The sequence below is a fragment of the Palaemon carinicauda genome, chromosome 24 (genome assembly GCF_036898095.1).
Source record: "Palaemon carinicauda isolate YSFRI2023 chromosome 24, ASM3689809v2, whole genome shotgun sequence".
In the NCBI taxonomy this organism is placed as follows: Eukaryota; Metazoa; Arthropoda; class Malacostraca; order Decapoda; family Palaemonidae; genus Palaemon; species Palaemon carinicauda.
In genome coordinates, this window is record NC_090748.1 from 98461491 (window position 1) to 98487160 (window position 25670).

The window sequence follows — 25670 nt, forward strand, 5'->3', positions numbered from 1 at the left end:
AGAAGCCCTTATAAAGGAGGCAGAACAGCGAAGTGGGCTATTCTCTGTCAATGGAGAGTCTAGTCCATTCTTCCTCGAACGTGTTAAGTTAAAGAAGACCAAACAGAGTGCAATGTCGAATTCAAAAGACAAACCTTGTCTTCATCAGGCCACCAATGCTACTAAACATCAATCACTACCTGCTCAATCAGCATCTACCTCAAAAACATACCAACAACAAAAAAGTCAATCCTTTGGTGCAGAATCTCAGGACAGTGGGGATTTTGATACAAGTGTTAGTGTCAGTAACAGTGGCAGTGAGCAGAGGCTAAGTCATCTCCATGAGACATCCAGCCTGGAGGTGGAATTACCAAGCAGTCATGATGAGAACTCTACTAGCCATGATTCAGATGAGAGCCCTGAAGTTCTTCCACTACAGGTTAATGTGATAAAAAGTTCTGGTGAAGTCAGTAAGGGCCAACTTGATGGAGATGAAGGTGAAGTGGATGTAGATGATGAATCTAGTTGCACTAAAAGACCACTGGTTAGGGCAAGGACTTTTGAAGTGTTTCATCCTCTTATAGATGGTGCACCAAGTGAGTCTCCTGTTTCCTCGTTCAAATCAGAGAAGGCGAAAGCTGATAAAGACAAGACACCAGAAGCTGATGTGCCAAGTAGGCTGGTCAGTACTCATCATGTTACGTTTAGTTCGTCGAAAAAAAGTGAAAGTCATCCTAGAGAACCAAGAAATCTAGATACTGGTAAGGAGAGAAAAATATCAGATGAGTCTGTAAGCTTGTATCAAGATAGTATGGAAGACCCAGAAAAATTAAGAGAAATCGAGAGAAAAAAAGGTTCTTTATTATTCGAGCATAATTTCCAAACATATTCAAACATTCCAACAACAAATATGATGACAGCAAGTTTGATGACTGCAAGTATAAGCTCAGAGAGCAGCATGGGTGTAGGATCTTTATATAGTAGCATGATGGATAGTGCAATGTTGGGTAGCATTCACTCTCTCGGTGGATTAGACGTCCCAGTTGAAGATCCCATACCTCGACCAGCATCGGTAGGTCTGCCAGTTATTCACAACTTGGAAGAGTCCAATCGCACCCCTCATATCATCGCCAATCCTCCTGTCCTCAAAGGCCGAAAAAGTACTGAGCAAATGGCATTAGAGCTCCAGCGAGAAATTGCAAGAAGAGGTCAAGGCACAAGATCGCCATCTCCAGATTCTCTTAGTGTTGACTTAGTTGCTAAAAGGGAATTTGACAACTCTCAGAGAGGGACAGCTGCCGCAGAACAGTCTTGTGATGTTATGGAAAATAGCACTTCCAGCATTAATAAGGAAGAAATGGATGATGAAGAGAAAGAAAAAGATGATAGGGAAAATGAAAGTAAGAGTAGTGAATCTAGTAGTGGTGAAGCAAAAGGTGAATCAAAGCCAAGTATAAGTGGTGAATCAAAGGCAGGTGTAAGTGGTGAATCCTTATATACCTCTCTGGCAAACATTACTGGTAGCCCAAGATTAGCAAGGACAGTTTCAGAAAACACTCCCATTGTTTCGGGTGGCTCTACTCTTAAGCGAGAAAAGGAAAGTGGCGATACTGTATCCATTCCTAAATCAGAAAGACAGGTTAGTATTGGTTCAATCAAAGATGTTGATTCCATTCCTTTAGTGTTTGGATATATTGGTCCGCAGGATGAAGATGGTAAGACAGAAGTCGATGAAGTGAAAGAATCTGGCACGGGAGAGGAGGATAAACAGCAGTCAATTTTTTCAATGTTTATTGACTTCAACGAAATACCAACTCCTTCTACAGAGCAAGCCGAAGAAGATAAGAAATTGAGCTCAAAGGCCAAAGCCCAGTCATCAGGTGTGTACATGTACATAGAAGCAGATACTCCGTCGCCTAAGACAAGAAGAAAACGAAAGTCGGAGAGCGATGGTACGGTATCGACACAGTTAGCTGAACCTCACCTTGAAGATGGGCATTCTTCCCTTCCACCAGTCCTTCCAGATGCATCGAAACCTCCAAAAGGTAATATTGCCAAAGTAAGCAGCAAAGGAGAAAGTAATGGAGGCTCAGATGATGGTGGAGGCAAAGAAAAGAAAGGCTTCTTCATGTTTATTGAGGCTGAAACTACATCAAAAACTGGTTCTCCCAAGCCAAAGAGAAGGCAGGCACCTCAACCAAAAAAGAAGCCAGAAGTTGTTAACGTCATGACGAGATCTGCTCCGAGTGACTCCCTTATTTTTTCAAGTCCAGAAAGTTCAAGTAAATTAATGACTAAATCGGTTATAGATCGGGATGAATTCATTGCTCAACCGCCAACGAGGAAAAATGTAAGTTTAAATGACAAGATAAATGAATCATCTAATTCAAAAGATAGTTCATTTGTTTCAGGAATTCCCCGCCCTATCCATTCACTGAAAAGTAAATCATCAAATTTCAAAACCAACAAGGCGAAAGGTCAGCATAAACAGGAAGCCAGTTCGCAACGAGATAGTTCTGTGTCTAAAACGAAGGATGATCAACCTTCGGAAACCAATGATATGGCCACTAGTAAAGACATATCCATATCAGAGTTGGGACCATGTCAAAGCATATCCCTGAATGAAGTGATGTCCACTAGTCTACCTAAGGAAGCGGAGGTTTCTGAAGTGTCTGATGTCAGTAGTCTCCTCAGCAGCATTGAAAGATCCAATGGTAAGTTATCATGATGTTATTGAATCACTTATCGTATATATTGAGTATATTTATCATTACTGTAGATTTAATCCCTAATACAGTAGGAGGTGAACATAAGAAAACTATTGGATATATAGTACTATTACATTTAGTATATTTTTGCTTTTCAAATAAGAACCTCATAGGAAATAGCTTTTACATCTTACCTGTGTTATATATCCATACACAGGGTTTTTCACCAATGTAATAGATATCCCACATGTAATGTGCTTTTTGCCTTTTATCTTGACCACATACTTTCTTAGAAATTAAGACCTTTACATTCCAGTAGTGCTTCCACATTCAATTTTTTCTATATACTCTTCTATCCTCCCTGATTGAATGCTTTTACTTAATCATAGAATATGTTATTTCCTTACTTGTTTAAGAATTACAATTTCGTAACTCAGAAATATCTTCATGCCTAAATAAGAATTTAAACGATAATTTCTAAATCGATACATCAAACTTCCCCGCCCGCACTGGGCCCAGTTCATTTTCATATCACCTAGACATGCGATAGGCATAGACTTGAACAACAAGATTGCCATCAAACGGGTATTCAATTTTAACCTGTTCATGATAGTGTTTTTAACAACTCTTGCTGTCCTCATCACAACCTGAATCCTATGCTTATGATTTCCAGCTACTAAAGTCAACAAATAGTCGGGTTGTATTTGAAATAGATATCAGATTATTATAAATGTCATTGTGCTTACTGTATTAAATGATATATTATTGTCTTATTACAGTATTTCTTCATTTTATCCTTGCTATTTTCAGTTGGTTTGTGGTTGTATCTTCAAATTGGGGTCCAGAATATTAGTGTATGTCTACTTCATGTTGTCTAAAATGCAAAGCAGTGTACAGTGGGCCTGAATTCAATCTTTCCATCATGTCAAAGAATGGCTTGTAATTTGGGGAATTGCTGTTCCCAGTGAACTATAGACGATTTTTTTTAGCGAGGCAGATTTGCACCGACTCGCAGCGGTGCCCTTTTAGCTCGGAAACGTTTCCTGCTCGGTGATTGGTTGGACGAGATAATTCTAACCAATCAGCGATCAGGAAACTTTTCCGAGCTAAAAGGGCACCGCTACGAGTTGGTGCAAATCTGTCTCATTAAAAGAAATTGAGTATAGTTTATCTAAACTGGTAGAACTTTGTAATGTAAATGGGATAGTAATTGTAAGAAGAAAAATTTTAGGTAAGACTATTGAAGTGAAGAAAAATTTGCAGCCTTTAAGCCGTGAAACAGCAATCAGTGGCTCGCTGCTCTACGAGAAAATGTTAAGCTAAAAACTCACAAGTAAGCTCTTCACTATCACCGGCTAACACTATATTTCGGCAAACACCATTCATTTAACGCTTCATTTACGACTCCTTATGCCGCACTTTTATCTGATTTTATGGGGTTGATTACAATAGGGCCTAAAACTTGTCAGTGTTAATACAACCTTTGGACTGAACCATGTCTTATGATTATTATCTTTTAGTGCTTTGTAGTTTTATTTTTATGATATACTGCTTTATGAGTTTTCTTGCACTTTTGCGGCTAACTTTATAAAAATTCTAAATTGCAGAATTGAATACTGTATTGTATAAAACAAATAATTTTTTGTTACACTTCTTGACACTGTAAATACTACATCATGACTAATTCCATTAGTAGGAATGTAAGGTATGAAAATCATATGCAATGAGGTGAATTGTATGTCAGCACAAATAACTTGCTATTTTCAAAATTTGAAGCCAAGATTTAATCATGTATACTTTTTACACAAATGTACAGTACAACCTATATTTTCATTAGCGCTAAAGCTGGTACTGTGCAAACTGATTAAAGTACCGTACTGAGATAATGGGGGTTATTTTACAAGTAATTTTCTATGTTTGTTTATTCCCATAGATTGGCACTTTTTGGTCAAAGGTCCTAGACCTGGGTCAGTAAAGTATATTTTAATTTCAGTCGCTTTAGTGCCAAGTCAATGGAGAGATTATTTAAAAGATTGATAGTGAAACTTATCATTTGTTATGAGTTTTTTCTTTTCATTTTACAATTACATTATAATCATTACCATTATGTCTCTTGCATATTTTACATACTGTACTGTGATTGTATAGTAAAACGCTAGACTCTATTGTCTTTTTTAACTTTTGTTCCAAATGAAATTGTACAGTATTTATGCTTTTTTCTAATTTTACAGAAACATCAGACCAAACAGGCCCCGAGTCCTGTTCACAGTTAGGAGAGGATCTGCTTCGGATGTTCCTGAACGAAATCAACACAGATGTAACAATACAAGTAAGTAAAAAACAAAAACAAATATATCCATTTCTAGTCTACGGCAGGAAGAAAGCCTCAGGCATGTCTTTAGTAATGTCTGTGGTTTGGCCAATTTTCAACACCATGCTGGCCAGTGTGGATTGGTGATGGTGGGAGACTTTTGTCTGATCACTCAGCAAACCAACCTAGTATATGTATAGTACTGTATATATCTACTGTATATAGTATAGTATATCATTTTATTATTGCATTATTATTAGCCAAGCTATAACAATAAATACAAAAGCAGATTCCATAAATATATATATATATAGAGTTTAGTTTAGCTTAGCATTACAAAATAGGTACTCGCAACAATATGAGGAAATGGAAGAAAGTAGGGAGGAAATTATTAGTTAAAAAAAAAAAATTGTGGTGGCCAATGTGGTAACGTCCTTGACTGGTGAACGCCAGACTGGGGTTTTAGTCCCTCTCAAACTTGTTAGTTTCTTTGATCGCTGCAACCTCACCGTCCATGTGAGCTAAGGATGGAGATTTTGAGGGAGCCTATAGGTCTATTTTCTGAGTCGTCAGCAGCCATTGCCTGGCTCTCCTTGGTCCTAACTAGGGTGGAGAGGTAGCTTGGGCCCTGATCATATGTATATGTATGGTCAGTCTCTAGGGCATTGTTCTGCTCGATAGAGCAGTGTCACGGTCCCTTGCCTCTGCCATTCATGAGCTTACCTTTAAACCTTTAAGAGATTTGTGGCAAAGTTCCTAAGTAATATCAAAGAAAACTCTCAGAAAACACCAAAAGCCTAATAAAGGAAAAATTGAAAATGATGGAAAAACCCAAGAAAGATGAAATAGAATCGACAGAACTATCCAAAAGAATTAACAAACTAAAACCCCAATATATTCTTAAACACAATCAGACCAAAATTGAGGAAGCAATAAAGAAAGGAAGAAGTATCAGATTGATGAAAAGAAGACTTGGAACAGGGCTCCAACAGATATTTGTTTTAAAGGATGAAAATGGAAATATTATCTACAAAAAAGATTGAGTTATATATTGTAGAGGATTTCTATACAATGCTATACAACAGTGATATAAAAAAACTTTGCCATTAGAAATAATGAAACACCTGAGCTGGTAGTACCACAAGTACCAGTAGGAGAAGTAAAGGAAGTATTAAAAGGCACAAAAGGAGGCATATCAGCAGAAGATGGCCTAACAGTTGATTTGATAAAAGGTGAAGGAGATTTCATAGTAGTAATCTTGCTAAACTTTATACAATATATCTGCAAGAATGCTCTCTATGTACAGCTTGGAAAGACTTATTGTATTAATTAATTAAAAGGAAGAAACAAAAGACCTGTAAAATTACTGCCCAATAAGTTTACTCTCGGTAACATATAAAATATTTACAGATATTGTAATAGGCCGAATAGAAAGACGGCTAGATTTTAATTAACCAAGAGAGCAGGCAGGCTTTAAAAGCAGGTATTCAACAACTGACCATATCAATGTAATTAATTAGCTAATGGAAAAATTAACTGATTATGATAAACCACAATGTATGCCATTTATAAACCATGAAAAGGCTATTGATTCTGTCAAAACTTCAGCATTAATGAAACCACTTCATAAATAAGGAACGGATGAATCTTATGTTAGAACACCTGAAGATATCTGTACAGGAAATACAGCAATTCTAAAACTGAACATAGTGAACAAATTATTCACATCATGCATATAAGAAATTTTAAAGAATTTATGTTAGGAAAATGTAGCAATTAACATTAATGGGGATACTTTACCAACTTAAGATTTGCAGATGACATAGTTCTACTTAGTGAATCATGGGAAGAATTGTAAAAGATGATAGAAGATTTGAATAGAGAAAGCAGAAATGTAGGACTGAAAATGAATATGAGTAGAACTAAGATGATGTACAATGAAAATGCAGAGGGACAGCAAATAAGGATTATGGACAAAATACTGGAGATTGTTAATAGATATGCGTACTTAGGACAGATAGTAAGCGTTTCTCCAGGACATAAGACCAAAATCAAGAGAAGGATAAGCACGGGATGGAGAGTTTTGGATAAAGGAAATGAGATGATGAAAAGTAAAATGCCACTTTCTTTAAAAAGAAAAGTATTTAATCAGATGGTCTTGCTGGTTGTCAACTATATTGTCTGTGATTGCTAATATTCAATCACAAGAACTTTAGTATTTTAAATGTTTTCTGATTTAATATTTTTAGTTTTGAATCTTGTATAAATTTAATTTTTTTTTTTTTTTTTTTTTTGCAGATTGGTGAAAAGCGCATTAGAGCACACAAGTGTATTTTGGCTTCACGCTGTGTATACTTTGCCGCCATGCTCTCTGGACACTGGGTTGAAAGTGCAGGAAATGTCATAAAGTTACAAGGGTAACTCATTATTAATATTCTGTTATATTTTTTTTAATTGGAAGCATTCCTTATATTTGATAAGATTACATATAAAGCTTATTGAAAAATAACTTTTTATATATAAACTATTGCTTTGTTTTATTACATTAATGCTAGAAGTGGTGTGAAGCTCACGGTATACTGTTAATTTTCTTTAGGAGGTATAGATGCTTCAAGGTTCAGAGTGGATTTTGACATGTTCCAGCACTGGCTTAACCTTTTGAATATACTGTCTAGAACTATTATTGATTTTGTACATTTTATGAAAAATCCTCTATCTTGAAGAGCTTGAAGAACATGATGTATAAGTGAGGCATAACTCTCGTCTCTGCCCAAACTAGCCCTTTGTTCAAATAGGCAATGACCTGAACTTCCTGCAATTGCAGTACTTTTGGTCACTGACTTTGGTCACTGACTCCTCCCAAGCTGAAGCCCTAGGTAGGCTGAAAGCGAAGAGCGATAGGCACGGGCTATTATGCGTCTTTGAGATCTATAGTACAGGTCCAGGCCCAAAGTGTAGTATTTTGGAGATGTACACAATGGTCATCATCTTGAACACATCACATCTAATGTGTTTGTTGAGAGCAGATACGTTGAGGGTCACCCACCTCTTAGGAGAGTCCTCCTTTGGGGCACTGAACAGTCTGCCCCGAAATATTAGAAATCTACATTTCTCTTGGGCTCTCTCTTCCTATACTTTGCTGACAGAAGAGTTGAGCTCCAGGAATAACTTTTGTCATGAATGGGGTTTGGATTTCCATGACCAGCCCGGATAATTTCAGACAATGCTCTGCCCTTACAGAGAAAAGGTCCAGTGTTCTTTAAAACGATAGAGGCAACTCTTAACCTGAAGGCGTTCATCTTTGAGGTCCTTTGCCGTAGAAAAACAGGCCAGAACCCTGACCTCACCTAGTCTTCTTCCTTTCCCTTTCTCTCCTCTGATAGTATACCAAAGTACTCTGGGCTGAAGCTTCTGCCTGAGAAGGTGGTTGTTGATTCTACCACCTTGATTGCTACCAAACTGGAAGGGCCTGGCTTGAGCCATCTGTAATCCTCGTCTTTTTGCATTCTGCCTTTTATGCTACTGATCTTGATTGTAGAGCCGACCATTATAATTGAACACCCACTTCCTTTTCAGCGGGGGTCATAAGACTATTCTCTACTTTTCAGAAGTGATGTGTCACCTGACAAGCATTCACCTCGGTTCTATTCACCAAAAATTGCGAGAACAGGTATGGAGAGAGAGGGTTACTTAATAGAAACTTCTCTACTCTGAATTTTTCCAGGTTGCAAGATGCCAATACATGACGTCTTGCCTTGAACTTTGCCTTTTCAAACTTCTTGAACGCCATATGTGTAGGTTTATACAGTAACTTAGCCATAGTTGAACAAGCCATCTTTAATCCATCGACAGCTCCAACATCCTGAGAAAACATACCAGATACTCTGGAGTTTGAGGGAAAAATCACTGGGCTGATGATTGCTTATACAGGCATACAGTTTACTGGGAAAAAAGACCTCACAAAACCCCTGCAGTGCCATAAATCCTTCAAACCTTTTAGGATAAACCCCTAAAAGGGAATAACATTCTTTGGGAAGGCTAGAATCCTCTTCCAGCAAAATATCCTCAATGATTCCACAACCATCCTGACCATTTTGGCATGGAAGGGTGTATTCTGGCCTGGCACTTTCATCTCAACCACAGTTGTCTCAAAAAGGCTATGATTGAGACGCAAACTTCCAGTATCTGACACTAGTTTTCTGTCTTATGCATCATTAGTAACACTTCTTTGGGTGTGAGCGGATGAGGGTAGGAGATGGCTCCTTAATGCATCAGCATGAGAGAGGGAAGATAAAAGTCCTTAAATTCCACTTCATCGAAGAGAATATTTATAATTCTACAATGAAACATTTGTGAGAGGCCAGAAAGTGTTTCTCTTGCTAGATTTCTGGGGATTACCCACCGAGTCCCTTTCCTCTTCATCCATATTGGAGCTCTTTCCCATTGACTCCTCCCCTATCACAGAACTCAGAGGATATGAACCCTATGAAGTAACCCTCACTGGAGTTTTTCCTTGAGCCTGAAGGCCGAGTGTGTCCAGACACTGCATGATCCTCAGGTTGGAACACAGAAGGAGAATGATTAACATGGGGACTCTCGGGAATAGCAGGTCCTTGGAAAGAACCACCATTGATGCCTTTACTATCTTGGCAATAATTGAAGCATCCACAAGGGACACAAGATGGATAAACCTAGGGGGAACAGTAGCCTGGCCAGAGGTATCCTGAATCGAAGCCTTACTAGCAAACAAGCCAAACCGCAGGGGAGCACCTAAAGGTTGCATCCCAGGGGAGACCGAAGTCCTTTCTGACGACCCGTATAGTATGGCTGCCTCTTCTTCGTAGCCCAGATCATACTCTGAAATGATTCAGTTATGAGGATGAATTTTCTTTTTGCTCAATTCTGACAGGTTAATGGATTTGCAAACTCCTAACATCATTTAGTGACTTTAAATTTTTCTCTCTTAAAGGACTTTAAGATTGGGAAGTAGGCTGTAATGGGCCTGTCATTATCAACAAACATCAGGTACCATTTGGTTTCTGGCTTCATTTATTGCTGTTGTGTCAGTACTATTGTAATAGGCTTTTCATAGACACCATACCAATATCCTGAAGTCATTGTTTGAAATTGTTCATGGATCTGTATATCAGTCTTTGGTGGAAGTTTTCTTGATGATTTGATGGAATTTGATCCAAATTAAATATGCCCCATGCCCCAGAAAATGATAAATAATTATAGCAAGTTTTTTCAGTCTTGGTACAAGGTCCCTCAATAGCATTATTCAAAATTAACTGTGGTTTGATGTAAAGTATAATGATTATAATGGGTAGACTTTGCTATGACATTTTGAAGTATTTGATGTTAAGAAATGTATATTCCTATTTTTTTCAATATTAAACTTACCCGATAATCATGTAGCTGTCAACTCCGTTGCCCGACAGAATTCTATGGAGGGATACGCCAGCTATCACAATACTAGAAGGGGGTGTACTTACCAGCGCCACCTGTGGCCAGGTACTATAGTACTTCTTGTTGACACCTCCTCAATTTTTCCTCTGTCGTGCTTCCGGCAAGACGTTCTGGGATACGCTTATGTTCTTGGAGTATTTTCACGACTTTTGGTGAAGTATTTCTCTTTGATTTCGGCTGTCGCTTTACTGGAAACCTTCTTATATTAGCTTAGATAGCTTTTATATAGTCCTGATTAACGGTTAACGATCTTTTGCTTGATTTTGGAACCCCACTTGGCTAACTCTTTGGATTCAAGATGTCTGACATTTCGCAAGCCCCCACCCATAGGCGATGTAGGTCTTGTAATAGGCGTATTCCGAAGGCCTCGGTAGATCCTCACACCGCTTGTTCTGACTGTAGGGATAGGCCCTGTCAGTTAGAAAATCGATGTGAGGAATGCGCCGGACTTTCGGAACTTGATTTTGTCCGTCTTTTGAAATATTCAACTAAGTTAGAGAGAGGCAGAGTTAGGAGGAGTTCTTCTCACTCTTCACTTTTTTCCTCACCTCATGATCCCCTACCTTTTCCTACCCCTGTAGTGGCTACCCCCGAACCTACTATTTGCCCTCAGCCTGATATGTCTGTTGTGTTGCGTGCTATTCAGGCCTTAGGCGATAAAGTAGAGTCAGTGGTAAGTGATCATAAGTCTCTTATGGCCGAAGTCAAGGAACTTAAGGTCAAGAGTGCAGTGGGTGGAATTAGTGCCAGTGCTGTGACGAGTGCTAGTGTCAGTGCAGTGCCAAGTGCTAGTGTCAGAGTCAGTGTGGTGTGTGAGGATACTTCTGTGCGTGCCAGTCGTCCTCCCAGTCCGGGACCTCTTGCAAGCTCCCAAGCCCAGGGGAGAAGCAATGTCGAAGGGCAAAAGGGTTCGGCAGGCCTTGATCGGCGCACAGAAGTATCCTCGGTGGTTGCGGGCGTGTCTTCCAGAGACCGTCACTCCCACCTGCAGACGATTGAGCCCGTCTTTTACTCGTCCGCTGATCTATTGTCAGGGAAGAAACGCTGGACTCAGGTCTCTAGACCACTCAAACGCAGAGTCCAGTCCGCGAGTGCTCAACCGGGCTGCAGTCATTGGCTCAGCTCTGACTCGCCGCAGTCATCAGTCGACTGCACTCCGCCCAAGAGGAGTAAGGTTCTGCCGCAACAGATCTCTGCTGTTAAGGCTTTACCTCAGCAGACCGTAGTGTCTGCCGACCCCAAGTTGTCTCTACTGCAGTCCATGCAGGCACAGCTTTCGGTCTTGATGCGTGAGTGTCGGGCTGAGAAGGTTGCGCCTCCGCCTCCGCCTGCACTCGCTCCGCCTGCGCTCGCTCCGCCTGACCGCAGTACCGCCTGCCAGGCGTACGATGTTGAGCCACGTTCTGAGTTTACTGTTCCCAGTGGTGTACAGCCTCCGCCTTCCTTAAGGGAACCTCAGCAATGGGATCAGGAGGCTTATACCTCTCTTCCTCCGCTTCCACTTGCTGCCCCACCAGTGATGCAACACTCGGTTGAGGTACAACAACCTCTCCCTTCCATGAGTCAGTCTCCTCAGCTCTCGCTGCAGCGAGCTCAACCCTCCGCAAGGCAAGCACCACAACACCTTAGCCTTGCGCCTCAGGAGCCTCAGCTTGCGAGACATTTACTACGTTCTGCGCAGCCTCTACCTCATCGCTCTACGCTCACACCGCAGGAACAGGAACTTGCTACTCCGCTTCCGCCATCCACTCAGCAAGCGCAATCCTTGAGTTCAGCCACTCATGCCAGGAGTCAGCCTCCTCCACCCATGCGCCTACCTTCTGCTTCTTTTGTTCAGCCTTTGCAGTCTGAGACTCAGGTGTTCCCTCAACAGATTCTTGAAGAGGAAACCACTAATATTGTTGTTCCAGCTCGTTCTGACTCTGCTGTTCAGCATACCTTTCCGATCTCTTCGCTTCACTCTGGTGATGAGGCGTCTGATGATGAGGCGGCACACCTGGATCCCTCATCAGACGTGGATGAATCCAAGCCTTCTCCGCCTTCTATTGACTTTCGTAAGGTCTTGGCTCTGTTTAGGGAGGTATACCCAGACCACTTTGTCTCTGCTATTCCCCGCTCTCCACCATCTGAGTTTTCGCTGGGCATGCAGCCAGCTAAGTCTTCCTATACTAAGCTAGTCCTAGCAAGGTCCTCTAAGAGAGCGTTAAGGATCTTAGGGGAGTGGTTGCAGACTAAGCAACACCTTGGCAAGACTTCGTTCATGTTTCCTCCGACTAAGCTCACTTCTAAAGCGGGCGTTTGGTATGCCACAGGAGAGGAACCAGGCTTGGGAGTACCTGCCTCTGCCCAGGCTGACTTCTCAAGTCTGGTAGACTTGCCTCGTAGAACTGCAATGAGGCGCTCTAAGGTTTGCTGGACCTTCTCAGACCTTGATCACTTCCTGAAGGGTGTTTTTAGAGCATTTGAGATGTTCAACTTCCTAGACTGGTGCCTGGGGGCCCTCAGCAAGAAGACCTCCCCTGCGGACAAGGATTCTGCCATGCTATTAATGTCCTGCATGGATAAGGCCATTAGAGATGGATCTGGCGAGCTTGCGTCGATGTTTGTATCAGGGGTTCTTAAGAAAAGGGAACAGCTTTGTACCTTCCTTTCCTCCAGCATTACACCTTGTCAAAGGTCACAACTCCTTTTCGCTCCGCTCTCGAAGTTCCTCTTCCCCGAAGAGCTGGTTAAGGACTTGTCTGCTGCCCTGATACAAAAGGACACACATGATCTTGTAGCCTCATCGGCTCGTAAGACTAAGGTTGCTACCTCAGTCCCCAGGACTTATCGCACCCCAGTGGCTGATACTCCTGCTACGAGGTTCATACCGCCCTTTCGTGGTAGAGCCCCCAGCCGAGGAAGCTCCCGTCCAGACTCTTCCAGGAGCAAGTCTAGGAAAGGTTCCAAGGCCTCTAAAGGAAAAAACTGACTCTCCGCATCTCCAGACAGCAGTAGGAGCCAGACTCAAGAGCTTCTGGCAAGCCTGGGAAAAGAGAGGTGCAGACGCCCAGTCTGTCAGTTGGCTGAGGGAGGGTTACAGGATTCCATTCTGCCTCAAACCCCCTCTGACCACATCTCCCATCAACCTCTCTCCCAACTACAAAGAAGAGGACAAGAGGCTAGCGTTGCACCAGGAGGTGTCGCTACTTGTGCAGAAGAAGGCAGTGGTTATAGTCCGGGACCATCAATCCCCGGGCTTCTACAACCGTCTCTTTCTGGTGGCCAAGAAGACAGGAGGTTGGAGACCGGTGCTGGACGTCAGCGCGCTCAATGCGTATGTCACCAAGCAGACGTTCACGATGGAGACGACGAAGTCGGTCCTAGCAGCGGTCAGGCAGGAGGACTGGATGGTCTCGTTGGACTTGAAAGATGCCTACTTTCACGTTCCTATTCATCCAGACTCCCAACCTTTCCTGAGATTCGTTTTTGGAAAGGTTGTCTACCAATTCCAAGCCCTGTGTTTTGGCCTAAGCACAGCTCCTATGGTGTTCACGCATCTGATGAGGAATATAGCAAAATTCCTCCACTTATCGGACATCAGAGCCTCCCTCTACTTAGACGACTGGCTGTTGAGAGCCTCCACGAGTCGTCGCTGTCTGGAGAGTCTCAACTGGACTTTGGACTTAATCAAAGAACTGGGTCTGTTAGTCAACATAGAAAAGTCTCAGCTCATTCCCTCCCAATCCATTGTGTACCTGGGAATGGAGATTCGGAGTCAGGATTTTCGGGCTTTTCCATCGGCCCCCAGGATAAGCCAAGCCCTAGAGTGCATCATGAGCATGCTGAAGAGGAGCAGTTGCTCGGTGAGACAGTGGATGAGTCTCACAGGGACCCTTTCATCACTGGCCCTGTTCGTCGAGCTAGGGAGACTCCACCTCCGCCCTCTTCAATTCCATCTTGCAGCTCATTGGGACAAGGGTTTGACTCTCGAAGCAGTCTCTATCCCAGTCACCAAAGAGATGAAGACCACTCTCTTGTGGTGGAAGAACAATCTCCTTCTCAGGGAGGGCCTATCGTTGGCTATTCAGACCCCCAATCTTCATCTCTTCTCAGATGCATCTGACTCGGGCTGGGGTGCGACCTTGAACGGACGGGAATGCTCGGGAACGTGGAACGAGGAACAGGGAACGCTCCACATCAACTGCAAGGAGCTACTAGCAGTTCATTTAGCCCTGCTGAACTTCAAGTCCCTCCTGCTAGGCAAAGTGGTGGAGGTGAACTCAGACAACACCACAGCCTTGGCTTACATCTCCAAGCAAGGAGGGACCCATTCGAGGAGCCTATACGAGATCGCAAGGGACCTCCTCATTTGGTCAAGAAGTCAAAACCTCACTTTGGTCACGAGGTTCATTCAGGGCAACATGAACGTCTCAGCAGATCGCCTAAGCAGAAGGAATCAGGTCATTCCCACGAAATGGACCCTCCACAAGAGTGTGTGCAACAGACTTTGGACCTTGTGGGGTCAACCTACCATAGATCTGTTTGCCACCGCCATGACCAAGAGACTTCCGCTGTACTGTTCCCCAGTTCCAGACCCTGCAGCAGTTCATGTGGATGCTTTTCTACTGAACTGGTCCCATCTCGACCTTTACGCATTCCCACCGTTCAAGATAATAAACAAAGTTCTGCAGAAATTCATCTCGCACGAAGGGACACGGCTGACGCTGGTTGCTCCCCTTTGGCCTGCAAGAGAATGGTTCACAGAGGTACTTCAATGGCTAGTCGACATCCCCAGGACTCTACCTCTAAGAGTGGACCTTCTACGTCAACCTCACGTAGACAGGTTGCACCCAAACCTCCACGCTCTTCGGCTGACTGCCTTCAGACTGTCGAAAGATTCGCTAGAGCTAGAGGCTTTTCGAAGGAGGCAGCCAGTGCGATTGCCAGAGCAAGAAGGGTTTCCACTCGTAGAGTCTACCAATCTAAGTGGGAAGTCTTCCGGAGCTGGTGTAGAGCCAATTCAGTATCCTCTACCAATACCTCTGTGACCCAAATAGCTGACTTCCTTTTACATCTTAGGAATGAGAGATCCCTTTCAGCCCCTACGATTAAAGGGTATAGGAGTATGTTGGCTTCAGTTCTCCGCCACAGAGGTTTGGACCTTTCTTCCAACAAGGACCTTCAAGACATCCTTAAGTCTTTTGAGACTTCTAAAGAGCGTCGTCTATCCACTCCAGGCTGGAACCTAGACGTAGTCTTAAGGTTCCTTATGTCACCTAGGTTCGAACCTCTCCAGTCAGCTTCCTTCAAGGACCTTACCCTCAAGACTCTTTTTCTCGTCTGCCTTGCAACAGCTAAGAGAGTCAGTGAGGTTCATGCCTTCAGCAAGAACATTGGTTTCACGACCGAATCTGCAACATGTTCTTTTCAGCTCGGATTCCTAGCAAAGAACGAACTTCCTTCACGTCCTTGGCCTAGATCGTTTGAAATACCTAGCCTCTCCAACATGGTAGGTAACGAACTAGAGAGAGTTCTTTGCCCTGTCAGAGCTCTCAAGTATTATCTTAATAGGTCTAAACCTATTCGAGGACAGTCAGAAGCCTTATGGTGTGCCATCAAGAAACCTTCGAGGCCCATGTCCAAGAACGGGGTTTCGTATTATATAAGGCTTCTGATTAGAGAAGCCCATTCTCACTTAAAGGAGGAAGACCTTGCATTGCTGAAGGTAAGGACCCACGAAGTAAGAGCCGTAGCTACTTCGATGGCCTTTAATTAAAACCCGTTCTCTGCAGAGCATAATGGATGCAACCTATTGGAGGAGCAAGTCAGTGTTTGCATCATTTTATCTTAAAGATGTCCAGTCTCTTTACGAGAACTGCTACACCCTGGGACCATTCGTAGCAGCGAGTGCAGTAGTAGGTGAGGGCTCAGCCACTACATTCCCTTAATCCCATAACCTTTTTTAACCTTTCTCTTGAATGCTTTTATTGTTGTTTTTATGGTTGTTACGGTAGGCTAAGAAGCCTTCCGCATCCTTTTGATTTGGCGGGTGGTCAATTCATTCTTGAGAAGCGCCTGGGTTAGAGGTTGTGTAGAGGTCCTTTAGTAGGGGTTGCAGCCCTATATACTTTAGCACCTTTGAGTTGATTCAGCCTCCAAGAGGAACGCTGCGCTCAGTAAGGAAGACGAACTTAAAAAAGAGGCAGAGTAACGGTTCAATTCGACTTCCTTACCAGGTACTTATTATTTCATTGTTATTTGAGATAACTGTTATATGAAATATGGGATACTTAGCTATCCTTTAATCTTGTACACTGGTTTTCCCCCACCCCCCTGGGTGTGAATCAGCTACATGATTATCGGGTAAGTTTAATATTGAAAAATGTTATTTTTATTAGTAAAATAAATTTTTGAATATACTTACCCGATAATCATGATTTAATCGACCCTCCCTTCCTCCCCATAGAGAACCAGTGGACCGAGGAAAAATTGAGGAGGTGTCAACAAGAAGTACTATAGTACCTGGCCACAGGTGGCGCTGGTAAGTACACCCCCTTCTAGTATTGTGATAGCTGGCGTATCCCTCCATAGAATTCTGTCGGGCAACGGAGTTGACAGCTACATGATTATCGGGTAAGTATATTCAAAAATTTATTTTACTAATAAAAATAAAATTTTTCCAAGGAAAGGAAAAGTTTTTCAAAATTGTGTTCTTTCAGGTTTTCAGCTGATAGTGTGATGGTGGCACTGAAGCACATTTATAGTGGAAGTAGCACAGTACCTGAAGGAGTGAGAGTTGGCGAACTAGCGGCGCTTGCAGACATGTTGGCCTTAGATGGATTAAAAGATGTGATTTCACTTCATCTTAAGGCAAAAATGTGCCATTATTTTCATAAGGTATGTACAGTAGATGGTTTATCAAGATTGGTGCTGTACTGATGATCGATTCATGTTTCAATTATTAGATAGAGGGCTATCAGTCCTTTTGTTTCCTTTAATTCAGAGTTTGCCTTGTGTGTGTATACAAGGCGTACCAACATGTTTGAGTTTTTGTTTGAATATTTACCTGTTTTATTAGCAAGTTGATATATGGTCACTAAAAAGTTAATTTAATGGCTAATAAAAAGGATATAGCCTAATTATTGTATTCATACCTGCTAAAGGTAAATTTTTGGTAGTTTTATTGAAATATAAAAGAATAATCTTTAAACAAATTGATGAAATGATGAAAATTGAGATGCTAAGAAAGGAGCAATGTTCAATTAATTACATTACTGTTCAGTATCCGTTGTCTTGCTGTATGGATTTGTTAAGCAAAGACAAGAGGACCATATTCATAAAAGAGTTATGAACTTGGAGAAGTGGAAGGCAAAAATCCAGATATAAATTTAACATAGCAAATGACAAGCAGGAGAAGGGACTAAGCATGCATGATACATATGACAGAAGAAGGACTGATAGGTAGAAGCTACTGGACACAAAGAAGAGAACCTTTTCCCGTGGGATTTTTTTTTTTTTCAAATGAAGTTTTCAACTCTTAATTTTTTCACCTAGTTTCAAACCATCTCTTTTTTTTTTTTTTTTTTTTTTCCCAAAATATTTCAACTACACCTTTGTCCTAGGTTGGTTTCAATGCAATTAATATTCAGGAGAAATTTTCAGTTCTACCCCTTTCCTGTGTAATTTTCCTATGGACGTTTTCAACTCAACAAGTAAGGTTGTAATCCTATTCTTATTCAACCTTAAATGTTTCCAGGGGAAGTTTCAATGCAATTGCTTTCTAAGGGATTTTTTTATTCTTGAAACATTTTTAAAATGGCTGATAACGAACAACGACCTCCTTTTGAAATGAGAACCAATTTAAAAAAAAGCTCATAGGATTATAAGTGAAAACTGTAGCTATGTAAATAGAAAGATATTAGACACCTAAATAGGAAGGTAGCCAAAGGGAAGAGTTATTACAAGGACCCTTCTGTATCATCTCCAATGTACCACACGAGGTGCAATGCTTGTGGAGCAGCTATCCCAAATTTTGTTTTGTGTAACAGTGAGCTAGAGAAACTGACAATGTGGTGGGTAATATTTCAGTGTTTAGCAAACAAGCCACTGTGGGAAACCTCGCCTGTGGGAGAAAGTTGTAATATAATTTATATACACAAGGCTAAAAGCACATTTACCATTACAGTTTGACAGTATTCTTTGAATGAATACTACAGGTAAATAAGAAAACACCATTGTGCCCTGTTGGAGTATAATACACACACACACACACACACACACACACACACACACACACACACACACACACACACACACTCACTCTCTCTCACTCTCTCTCACTCTCTCACTCTCTCTCTCTCTCTCTCTCTCTCTCTCTCTCTCTCTCTCTCTCTCTCTCTCTCTCTCTCTCTCTCTCTCTTTTTTAAAGATAGTTGTGGACTTGTAGGATCCCACTTCTCCAATTACAGTAGCAACTTGGCTTGTAACAACAAAAATGGTGTGGATATTTGTTTGCAAACCTTTTTCCTTTAATAGGAGCATGATATCAAGAGTAGCTGGAATTCAGATGTTTTGGCACTTGTTGCCAGGTGGCGGGGAAGCTCTATCCCCTTTCCAGCACACTGAGTAGCCACTTTGATTTCTGCCAAAGGGCAGTACAGCTCTTCTATCTGAGCTGAAACAAATCTGTTTGTTCTATCTATAAATCCTTTTATTCTCTGGAAGAGAGTGATTACACATCCAAGGAGACTTTGTATTTTTACTCCTTCAGTTTAACATTAGGTATATTTGCTCAACTCAAATGTTGTTTATTATTCATGCCTCAATAGAACGCCGAAGGCGATCAGGCATGCCAACCTACCGAAAATACGCACACGTATATGTAATTACTGTTATCATAAAAACCAGGCAATAAAAATTAAAACGGTGTGTGAACCGTGGATATCCGTAAGGTTCATAACGAGAAACAATCAGTATGGAGGACTTAAGTGAAAATCGTTAAGAACGAACGATAGAGAGAGAGAGAGAGAGAGAGAGAGAGAGAGAGAGAAAGGAGCCGAGCCCATCTGAGAGACCTACGAAAGGTCGTGAATGATAAAGCTGAATAATATAAACAAAAAGGGGCAAGGCCCCCTCCAAAATCTCAAAACTCATAGATCTGGTACTTAACTTAGATGGAGGGACAGTGGAGTCCGACATCTTGAGGTAAATCCAGAAAAAAACCCGGTAAATATACACACAAGGTAAAAAACGGCTAAAAAATTGCGTGCTAAAAAGGAGTGACGTCACTGGCGTGGGATTGTTAGTAGTAGTGGGGCATTGAACGGCACCTCGCTGTTCGGGGATTTTGACAGGAGATATCTAAATGGTGCGAGGCCTCTGGTTGTGATTTATCACGCCCCAGTATTATATATCGACACCTTTTATAGGTGAGCGAGCTGGGTTCAACCTGGCATCCCTATGCAATTTTTTCTCTGGTAATATATAGCAGTTATATATCTTAGAAATGGTGCTAGAGGAGCATTTCACTGGGCGACACGGGTCTCTCGCCCAGAAATAGATTTTTCCTTCGTTAAATCCCTTTATTATTCATACCTCCACTTGGAAGTATATCAAGTACACTTGTGGAGGAGGAGAAACAGTGTAATCAGAAAAATAGAAAAGATTCATTACAGTATAAAAAGAATTTGTGGTGTACGGCAATATTGTTTTATACTGTATTGATAATAGCATTGCATTATCTTACAAGTGCTAGTTTTTATTTAGTCATAGTAATTGCAATTCAAAGATTGAAGTGACTAAAACAGTATTAAACTTTTTATTGGCATTTTTGACTGAAATGATTTTATATACAGATGTTTGACTCATATTTTATATACTGTACAGATGTTTGACTCATATTTTATATACTGTACAGATGTTTGACTCATATTTTATATACTGTACAGATGTTTGACTCATATTTTATACACTGTACAGATGTTTGACTCATATTTTATATATTGTACAGATGTTTGACTCATATTTTATATACTGTACAGATGTTTGACTCATATTTTATATACAGATGTTTGACTCATATTTTATATACAGATGTTTGACTCATATCTTATTTATATTTCAGCCCTGTTCTGGCTGTTTAGAAGGGGTATTAGATGTTTTGCCCATTAGTGGAGCTTACTGTCTCGATGAATTGTACCACCGTTGCTTACGCTGGGTTGCTAAACATTTTGTAGTGGTTCTGCCTACCCGGAACTATGCTGCCCTTCCTCCTGAGGTGCAGGACCGATGCCTTAAGCAGCTTATAGATGACATGGTGGGTATGGTCTTCTCTCCTCCTTATTACATTTCATTGTGAATTTCAGATAGTTTTTAGACCTTGAGAAGAAGCTAGATGGTAATTCAGAGGAAATTAATCTAGTAGATGTAAATTATTTTTGGAGCTTCTAATATTTTTGATAATGTATGTTAAGGTCTTTGTGTCTCCTAGCTATAGCAGTTACCTTCTATATAAATGTTTTGAAGGATTAGGAAGATTATGGTATACAGTAAGTGTATGTTATTGATTTTGCTCTTAAATTATCTTGGAGCATATTTTCTATATTATTTTTTGTTGTTTTTTTTCAGAGTGTGAGTAATGTAATAGAAACTGCCTTGGGGTGTGAAAGGGTGCTTTCCTCCCTTCCAATGGTGCGCTGGGCCCAACCAGTCTTCGAATCTGCAGCACAGCTCTTAGAATCTGCTACCAGCTTCATAGCAGCAAATCTTAGTGGCGTTTTAGCCTCAGACAGGTAAGATACAAAGCTGTCAGATATGATATTAAGTTTTAGTTTAACGTGCTGTTTTATATAGTTTTATTGTTTTCATTTTTAGCCGTGAAAATGCTTTTGCATATAGATATAAGCCATATATAAGCATTTACCTAAATTTGGCTAGTATTGGCTCTGTCATTGAAGAACCCATTAGTATATGAAATGTCTTTTAAACAGGTTTTTATCTAAATGTCATGAAAAACTGTTTGTGGTTATTTCCAATTTCTGTTTCATTATATCTCCATAAATAAGACAAGGGATCAGCTGGAATTATGGTTCATATTTAAAGTTAATAACACGAGCTATGGTATGGATGGCATCCACCCAAAAATCTGTTGTTATTGATCTTCATGGTAAGGAACAAAAGCAGTTTTGATTAAATGTGGTGAAAGTGAACTAGTAACTCCTTGGATACTAGCCAAGTGATGAATCTTGACTGCCTCATGTTATTAATTTTTAACCCTTTGACCCCCAAAGGACGTACTGGTACGTTTCACAAAAGCCATCCCTTTACTCCCATGGACGTACCGGTACGTCCTTGCAAAAAAATGCTATAAAATTTTTTTTTTATATTTTTGATAATTTTTTCCAGAAAATTCAGGCATTTTCCAAGAGAATGAGACCAACCTGACCTCTCTATGACAAAAATTAAGCCTGTTAGAGCAATTTAAAAAAAGTATACTGCAAAATGTGATGGGATAAAAATAACCCCTTGGGGGTTAAGGGTTGGAAATTTCCAAATAGCCCGGGGGTAAAAGGGTTAAGATATTTTGAAATAAAAAATTCTCAAAAAGACACAATTGGCCATGATATGCGAAAGGGACCACAGGAAGGTCAGGAATTATATTTATATAAGGATTCTCATTCAGATACAGAGGATGACAGAGATTGGAAGGGCGATACACCGTTTGTGCATTTACTCGAAGAATCTACCAGTTTATATCAGTCTATTTATCAGTTTAGTGATATCTGTGTTACAGTATGGACATGAGTCTTGGTATGACATTAAAACAATATCCAACAAATTTTGTAGATTTAATAACAAAACCCTCAGAAGAATTTTGGGAGTTAAATGGCAGGACAGGATTACAAATGAAACTAAAAGAGATTACACTTGTGCCACATGTGGATGAGATCATGGTGAGGGGTATATGGAGATGGTTTGGGCATGCTCTTTGCACTCCCCTTGAGAGATTAGTTCACCAAACATTTAACTGTGCTCCATAAGACACTAGAAGAGTTGGAAAACCCAGGCCTGCATAGTCGAGGACTTTGAAGTGTTAGTAGGAGATGATGAGTGGAGAAGTATTGATTTAAAAGCGTAAGATAGAGACGACTGGTGAATTCTAATTGAGGCCCTTTGCATCAGTTGGGGTAGGAGGAAATGATGATGATGATATCTGAATAATTGAATTAGTATTTAACTAGATCAATATATTCTCTCAAATCTCAGCATAGCCAGACTTTTACCAGATTCCATCCTCAATCATCACATAGAATTATTTACTGCCCAGGGAGCCAAGTTGTTTTATATACCATATTCATATGTATCTAAAATTGTATTTTCTTACAGGTTCATTGCCTTAGGGAAAGATAGCGGTTGGAGTATCGACAGCTTAGAAGATACAATGCATGTTGCGTGCGAACTTGTGCGTCCAGACCAGGCTGTTTTATCCCATGTACAGTTATCCAAACTTCTTGAGCAGAGTCATGATGATGGTGTGCCTGAGTTCTCTGAGGTATTGTGAATTTTCTGTCTTTAAAGAAAAAAAATTTATATATCAGAAGTACTGTATTGATAAAGTACATAGTAAATAGAAATGTTTTAAAGAATTTTTTCGTTACCATTTGTATATGGAATTATGCATTCCTTTACGTTTCATATGCGCGGTAGAGCAGCAAAATTCCTGTATAAAACAAATTGAGGGTTGCATTTTAAATATGAACTTCGTGACTAATAGGAATAGTACCAATTTGCCTAAAGTTCCCTCATTCCTTAACTTACTTTAATGTAGAGACTGTGTTCTGCACTACTCCTTATAAGTCATACTGAAGGTCTTTTGTAACATTGCCTCTTTCCCGCAATGCATCATGTTTTTTAAATTTTAAATCATCCATTTACTTTGCTTATTCACCTGTCAGTCTAATAAAAAAAAATTGCATGGGATAACTGTAAATAGTTGGAAGGGATTTCTCATGTTTAAAGAATTTCAGTACCATATTAGAAATAGTTATTTTGAGATAAGTTTTTCCCTTACTACAAAGCATTCCACAGCAAAGAAATTACTTCTGGTAATCAAATTGTTTGCTATATATCTATTGGAGTAGTAAATGCTGTGATCGTATCAAAACTCGTATCAAAACTCTCAGTTTGGATATTACTTTACTTAGGGATTTTTTCATAGAAAAGATTACTGTACAGCTACAAACAGCAGATGCACAGTGCCGTCATATTCTTAAAGTTATGATTACTGTACATGTACTTTCTTTTCAGACCTTCATCGGTTTTCTTGAAAACTTACTAAACCAAGTAGAAAAGTTCATGATTCATAATGCTAACAGAGTTGCCGTTTGTCGTAAATGGCCTCTGCTACCGACGAGCACACAACGGAGGATAAAAGATGCTGCTTTGGTGGTGGTTGAATTTTCTCGGCCCGTTGGATCCAGGCCTAGGCTCTCGTCTCTCAATAGGGTAAATGATATATTTCGTTTGTTACTTTGGATTTAAATTTTACAGCATGAAACTCAGTTTCAGGTCTTTGCTTATATTTCGTTTGTTACTTTGGATTTAAACTTTACAGCATGAAACTCAGTTTCAGGTCTTTGCTTATATTTCGTTTGTTACTTTGGATTTAAACTTTACAGCATGAAACTCAGTTTCAGGTCTTTGCTTGTAATCATGAATGTAAAAGTCCTCAACTTAAAAACTTAATAGGTTCCAGGAAGCTGTTTGTAAGTCAAGTTTTATTACGATTTTGTCCTAGCTTTGCTTCACCTTACTCGCATGCGCTACGATTTTCAGCTACAAAAGTCAGCAAATAATCCCATTTTATATTGCAAAAGTCATCTTGCTTACTACATTGAATTATATATTAACCCTTTTACCCCCAGGCTATTTGGAAATTTCCAACCCTTAACCCCCAGGGGGTTATTTTTTTCCCTGCACATTTTGCAGTATATTTTTTTTAAATTGCTCTAAGAGATATTCAAATCATAATTCAAAGTGGATTAGGGAAAAGTAATCGCCAAATTCTTTCAACAGAGAACCCGTGGAAGTAGTAGTGACAGCTCTGGTACTCCTGGTCGTGGTGATCAAAGGCTAATGAGGAGTGCTAGTGCTACAGCTGTCCCCTCATCACAGAGGACAACTCCTAGACGGCCACCTCTTTCCGGGCAGAATCCAACGAGATGTCAAACTCCCCCTGCCAATCTCTCTCGTCTTCGTACTCAGACTCCTCCCCCTACACGTGCTTCTACCTTGAGAGCCCAGGCTAGACAAGCGGCAATCCAGAGATCACAGTCCGCTCGTACTGTAGCTGAACGACCAAGTCGACCTAAACAAGTGAGCACTGTTCGTTCATTGTTTTATAAAGATTTTTATTGTTGTGTAATGTACAAATGTAACCTCGTTAATCTGGACTATTGGTGCGGAGAACTTGTCCCTATTTGCTAATTGTTTGAATTTTATTGAAGGTTTTTGCTCATAAGCGAGTCTTAGCTAGGCTAAGAACAGCCTTACATCCGTCATCTTGTAATCATGTCATTTGTTACAAAGCCAATTACTGAAAGGTATTGAAACGGCCAGACAATGCTTTAGTAGTAAAATATGAAAGGCATTTGTAGGTTTTTTTTACAAAAAAAAAAGGTCTCCCTGTACCTAACGAAATTACTCTCTCTCTCTCTCTCTCTCTCTCTCTCTCTCTCTCTCTCTCTCTCTCTCTCTCTCATATTTTTCTACTACTACTACTAGGTCATTCTTCATTTATGGCTAATATTTCATATTTGAAGAGCAAAGCATTGTACATTTTGATAGAATTATAATTCTGTTCTTACAGAATGCAATATTTTTTAGTTGCTTTGTTTTAAAGTAGTAAATCCTAGTCCCATGAACTTATTGGTCAGAAAGGAAAATATCCCTACTGCACATTCGATTCATAAGAACTTTAAACATCCTACCTTATCGATCAAAAAATGACTTCATATTCTAATCCTTTCTGTAAGGTAAGCAACTCCCCTTCAGGGAGTAATGTGTTGGTATTAAACTGCTCTATAGGTATTTTGCTATTACTCAGATCTATCAGGAGATAATTGTTAGCATACAGAATTTGGTACAACAGTGTTTTATAACTGAATCAACTCCTTTGTTCTTTCCAAGTTCTCTCAAAAGACAAGTTCTGAATTCATTCTTCT

General features: G+C 40.4%; 1 protein-coding gene across 2 annotated transcripts in view; it reads left to right on the forward strand.

Moving 5' to 3' along the window:
- LOC137618235 (serine-rich adhesin for platelets) overlaps positions 1-25670 on the forward strand; it is a 101806-nt gene that overhangs the window by 42945 nt on the left and 33191 nt on the right. For both annotated transcript variants that reach the window (XM_068348383.1, XM_068348384.1), the window contains exons 5-13: positions 1-2693; positions 4919-5016; positions 7297-7415; positions 17169-17346; positions 20573-20764; positions 21076-21239; positions 22834-22999; positions 23755-23952; positions 24523-24822. The exon at positions 1-2693 is cut by the window's left edge and continues 801 nt beyond it. In XM_068348383.1, the coding sequence (XP_068204484.1) occupies positions 1-2693; positions 4919-5016; positions 7297-7415; positions 17169-17346; positions 20573-20764; positions 21076-21239; positions 22834-22999; positions 23755-23952; positions 24523-24822 (4108 nt within the window). The remainder of the gene's footprint in view (positions 2694-4918; positions 5017-7296; positions 7416-17168; positions 17347-20572; positions 20765-21075; positions 21240-22833; positions 23000-23754; positions 23953-24522; positions 24823-25670) is intronic.